The sequence below is a fragment of the Parus major genome, chromosome 23 (genome assembly GCF_001522545.3).
Source record: "Parus major isolate Abel chromosome 23, Parus_major1.1, whole genome shotgun sequence".
NCBI lineage: Eukaryota > Metazoa > Chordata > Aves > Passeriformes > Paridae > Parus > Parus major.
The window spans coordinates 1,517,248-1,522,679 of NC_031791.1; the positions used below are offsets into that span (position 1 = coordinate 1,517,248).

At 54.0% G+C, this 5,432-nt stretch overlaps 1 protein-coding gene across 2 annotated transcripts in view; it reads left to right on the forward strand.

Moving 5' to 3' along the window:
- The window catches only part of HEYL (hes related family bHLH transcription factor with YRPW motif like), a 9,335-nt gene extending 5,959 nt beyond the window's left edge, over positions 1–3,376 (forward strand). The window contains exons 5-6 of one of the 2 annotated variants that reach the window (XR_001524877.3): positions 935–2,930; positions 3,049–3,376. Coding sequence is in view for 1 of the 2 variants with exons in the window: in XM_015649118.3 (XP_015504604.1) it covers positions 935–1,581 (647 nt within the window). In the remaining variant the exon portion in view is untranslated. Of the gene's footprint in view, positions 1–934 lie in introns of both variants that reach the window. The other variant, XM_015649118.3, reaches the window with a different exon arrangement.
- Positions 3,377–5,432: the final 2,056 nt, after the last annotated feature.

Consider the following 5,432-nt stretch of genomic DNA (forward strand, 5'->3'; position numbering starts at 1 on the left):
TGTGTGTGTGTGTCTCTTGGTTGTTATAAGAAGAGAGAGGGAGCCCTGTGCAAAATTCAACAAAGGTCTTATTTGTACTGAGACCTCAGTACAGACCCTCTGTCCTGTTCCAGTTAACAGGATGGAGATCACAGCTCCAGTAAAGAAGCCTCTGGCTTGCTTACCACCCAGTTTTGGCTTGCTGGGGACATTGCTGGCATCCAGGCTTTGGTTCAGGGCTGTAACTTGGTCTGGAACATTTGTTTAGATATTCAGTTTGACTGCACTGCAACAAAGGGCTGCATTGTCACGAGAGACCCCGTCAAGCACAGTGGTCCAGCGCTTCACTGTGCTGTGACATTCTCTGCTTTATTGCTTATGGTCTCATGAAGCTGCAAGTTGGGAGCAGAAGCCTAAAAATCAGCGGTTGGTTGCTGATTTCTGTGGCTTTGAGCTTTCTCAGCCCAGCTATTTTGGTTCTGCCACTGCCCTGTGACACTGCTTTGAAGGGAATGCAAATTTTGGGAGCCAGGCAGAGGGAAGTGGTGCTAAGGTGTGGCTTGAAGAGACACTGTCCCGAGTGGAATATCCCAAACTGGGCAAAGGCAGCCCAATCCCAATGCCCATCTATCCCACAGCTGTGTCTCCAGCTGTGAGAACTGATAGAACAGGAAAAAATTCTTCCTTCCCGAGCACAGCTAATGAAATCTGTTACTGGTCTGGCAGGGAGTGAGAGGCTCCCTGACCCTGGCGGGTTTATCCCGCTGAGATAAGCGCAGAAGCCGCTCTCATGCACGCTCCAGCCCCTTGGGACACCCACTTGGCTGCCTGCTTCAGGAATATCACACGGCAGCAAAGTGCCTCAAGTGAAATACACAGTGCATTGGAGAGGGTACTGAAATCCAAGCGCATTCCTGAGCTCTGCCTTACTGTCCCCCGTGTCCTCTCCCTCCAGGCTTCCTGGATGCCCGGGCTCTGGCCGTGGATTACAGAAGCATCGGCTTCCGCGAGTGTCTCACCGAAGTTGTCAGGTACCTGGGCATCCTCGAGGGTCAGAACGCTGCCGACCCCATCCGGCTGCGACTCCTCTCCCACCTGAATAATTACGTGGCGGAAATGGAGCCTTGTCCCGTGGCCACGTCCCTGCTGCCCATCCAGACCTGGCCGTGGTCCTTCGCGCACGGCCCCGTGCAGATCCCCAGGAGGGAGGCTGCTCCCGCTCCGCTTGTTTTGACTGCGTCTTCCTTGGCTTACCCCAGCCCTGCAGTGAGGCCGGCTCCTCTCCGCCGCATCCCCGGGGAGATGCTGCCGTCCCGCCGGAGCTTCCTGGCCAGCAGGATGGGCTCCTCCAGCCGGAGGGCCCGGGGAGCCGGCTCGGCCGCGGCCGTGCCCAGGATGCCGTCGCCAGCGGGAGCATTGAGAGAGGGCTCGTCCAAGAGCCAAATCGCCACATTCCTCTTCTCTCCAGCCTCTGCCGGCATCCCTGTGCCGCCAGCTTACGCCGCACCTCCCGTCTTGGGCGCTGCCACGCAGGGACCGGGGATGAGGGTTGGGACATCCAGGATCTGCCGCTCATGGGCGACGGAAATCGGGGCTTTCTGACCCTCCCTTCCCCTCTGGAGACAGGAGTTCTTCAGCGTTCATCGCCCGCAGGGCTGAGAACAAACTCGGTTCAAAAGGCATCTTTCCTGCTTTGCAGAAGCCAAGGATCCGTAGAGAAAATTCTCTCTGCTCTTCCCTCCCTCCTTGCACCGCCCTGCTCGCCTCACCATCACACGTCCTCTCCCTCGTGGTGCCTGCAAACGTAAATCACATCCAATTCCATGTCTGCACGAGGCCACGCTCCAGACCCTTCTGGCTACGAGGGAGGGGGCACACGCAGATCCCAACCCCGTTCCTCCTCCAGCAAACCCCTCTGCAGAACCCAGCCTTGCTCTCCGTTGGAAAACAGCCAAAACCAGCTTGGAACACTGTCTTTATTTCCCTGGGGACTCGGAGCTGCCAGCCAGACTCGCTCGTGCTGATTCCCTGCCACGCATCCCCCCAGCTGCAGCACCTAATTTTGGTGTGGTGGGATGGACACAGCTCACGGCCCGTGCCCAGCACTGCTGGCACCCACAAGGCAAGCTCCAGCTTCCCCAGCTCCCGAAAAAACCTGGCTCTCTGCTAATCCCTGTGCTTTCCTGTCTGCATTACCAGCTTTTCCCACTTACGTGCCCTTAAGGTGGAGTGAGGCAGAGGCTTAGCAGGGCTGGTTCCCACAGCCCGGCTGAGATCCTGCCGTGGCTGCAGGCTCTGTGCTGGGTTCCTGGCACAAACCCTGCCCAAGCCCCACACCGAGGTGAGAAGAGGTGAGACAGGATATCAAAGAGAAGCCTGTCTTGGAGGGGAAGGCCCTGACAAAGTGAGAAGAAAATGCCTTTCCCTCTGCCAGCCTCCCTGCTGGAGCTGTCTCTCCTCCACCCCCCTGCTGAACAGCGGTGACTGCAAAGGGGAAAAATGGCTTGGAGCAGCCTGAATTTGAAGTGCCTCCCTCATTCTCCCCGAGCCCAGCATCCCTCACCCTCCCCTCCCACAGCATCTCAGTTTTCTTTCTCCAGCACCATCTTTGGGTCTCACACCTCTCATCCCCTCCCTGGGCCGGGACCAAAACCCACTGAGGTGTCACTGCACTTTTCCAGAGTCCCTAGCTGACTGACACAGCAGATCTCACCTCTGCTCCTGCAGCTGGCCTCCCCTCCTCTCTTCTTTGGGCAGAAAGAACAGAAACTTGAAGCTTTCAAGCCACCCTTCCCCTGTGCCACGACAGGGTGTCCCAGTGCTCCCCCTCACCCCAACAGCTCCCTGCATTTGTGCCTTGACTTGCTGGGATGCACATGCAGAATATTCCGGACCCAGCTGCACAACCCTTGCCCACCTCTCCAGCACCCTGACATGGAAAGAGAGGAAAGGTCAGTGCAAAAGAAAGGTTAAAAAAAGAGGGAGAAGATCTTTTTCGAATGGGAGGAATTCTTCCCATGCCTCAGGTCGTTGGGCTGTGTGGATGAGCTGTTGTTTTCCTCCCTGCAGATGGTATCTGCCATGTGAATGCCAATGTATGTATCTGCCACTGTTTGGGAAGTCAGTCCCTCCCAGTTGTTTTGATGGAAGTCATCGAATTTAACACACAGAAATGCCTCTGCTGCTTCTCACTCTTGTCCTCGAGTGCTGGAATCAGCCAGGAACGATATATTCCCTTTAAATAAAGTCACAGGAGGGAAATCCTCGTGGCCCCTGGCTGTTCCTGCAGCTGGTTTGTGCACTAGAGCTCACGGCCTCACTTTACACTGTGCAGTGCTCTTAGATTCACGAGCTGTGACATCAGCAAAGGTGTCAAATAAAGTCTTTCAAACCCCTGTCCTGGTTGTCAAATGTAGTGTTGGAGTGAACCCACTCTGCTCATCCAGCCTGCCTGGATCATGGAAGGGACCTGTGAAGGTCGTTGATGAGTAATTTTGAGGCAGGTTTTGATTCCAGAAAAGCTCCAAAAACAAGGTAAGATGCAGCTTTTAATGTGACATCCCCTCTGATCATTTTATAACTCTTGGTCATTCTGGCCCCAAGACTTTTTACTTTGGAAAACGACTCAAAACCAGCTGGAAATTCACCAAGGCTTGCCCTGAGATTGGCAATAATCCATCACTTGAGAAGAAATAATTTAAATTAGGGTCTACAAAAGTGTCAGGGAACAGATGGGGTCTGGCAGAACCTTGCAGCCAGACTGAGGGCTCGCTCTGGTCTCCTGACCCTTTGCAGCCAGGACCAGAATAACCCCCGTGGCATCTCGCTGTCGGGAAACGCTTTGGACTAAACAAAGAGCCACAGCTGAGAGCCTGTCTCTGTTTTGAGGAAAGGACCAGTAAATGATCCCTCTTCGTGAAAGATGCTTGGGAGAATTTTCCTGGGGAATGGTGGGAATTCAACTTCCTTTCCCATAACTCCTTCTGGCTGCAAAACGCCTTTCAAAACCGCCCATAAATCCCTCCCTTAAGTGCTGTGTGGGGAATTGCTGGAAGGGAGCAACTGCAGCTGTGCTGGAGTAATGCAGCATCCGTCTGGAAGCGGGGAGAAACTTCAGGAGCAATAAAAGGGCTATTGATGATGGGTCATCCCTCTGGTGCCTGAGCTGCCCTGACCCGGCTGGAGGCAGCGGTGGGAGCTCAGCGCTCTTGGTGTGGCCGGAGAGAGGAACTGAATTAAACCTCTGTGGGAGGCCCATAAACCGGGCCTGAGGGCTACAGTGCTAAAATAAAACAGAGAAATAAAATAGAGACAGTGTGGGGAAAAAAAAATATCTTTTTTTTCGGATCAAACAGGAGCCAGGGTGGGTGGAAGGGCTTTGGGTGAGGGTTTTCTTCCCACTGCAACACGGTGATTATAGAGCAGTAGCTCAGGACTGCAGCTTCATTTAATTTTGTTTTCTTTTCTCAGGGTTTTCTTTAGCCTAAACTCTAATACATCCTGGCAACTTTTGATCTACCCTGCAGGGGAAATCCCCGAACTCTCCGTGCACTTCCTTCATCCTTGTTCTTCAGGCAAAAAAAATAATAAATCCTGATGGAGAGGCCTGTGGGGAAGCGTGGGCTGGGGCTGCTCGGTGTTAAACAAGGCTCTCACCCCGGCTGGAACAAAACAAGGTCCTGATGAACGAGTTTGGAGGGGACAGGGACACTCCCAGGCTGTGGGAGATCTGTGCAGCAGGTGCTCCAGGAGCGAGCCCTGCTCTCCCAAATTCCCCTGCATGAAAAATATCGCTTATCTCAGTTCTGCTGCTGTCTGCCCTGGCTGAAATGTTCTCCCTCCTTTCTGCTCCTGGAGCAATCCCGCCCTGCCATCTGCCGGTGAAATCCTAAAGCCGAGGGAGGGGGAGAAATCCTACACGGGGAGCAGCATTTGGTTGGAAACCTTCCATCTGCGCTGAGAATGGGGTGATTTTTTAGGGTGATTTCAGCACTCCCAAACCCAGAGCAGCTCGGGAGGCCTCTGGGTGATGGATGGGTCACCCAGCAGTGTCGCCGCTGAAGATGAATAGATCACAGAGACACAGGTTCAGGTGTGGTGAAAGGAAGAGAAAGTTTATTTTTCCTCCCAGGATTTATAGGTTTCTGCCCCCAGCCAGGGATGGGATGGTCAGGATAACACTTTCCCCCTGCACTGGCCATGAGAGATGCCCATCACAAGACGTGGAACAGAAAGAATGTACACATATCTATGTTTATAGTCCCTGTCCTGGGAAAATCCTTAGAAAACCATGGCAGCAAGCTCAGAAGCTGAGTTTTCAGGGCGACACACCAGCACCAGGGATGGGGATGGATTGGCGTGATAAAGCCATTATCAGATGTCCCCTCTGCTCCAGGCGCTGCTGGAGCTCCGCTGGGAGGATCTCGGGTATCGCTGCTCACCAGGAGCAGCTG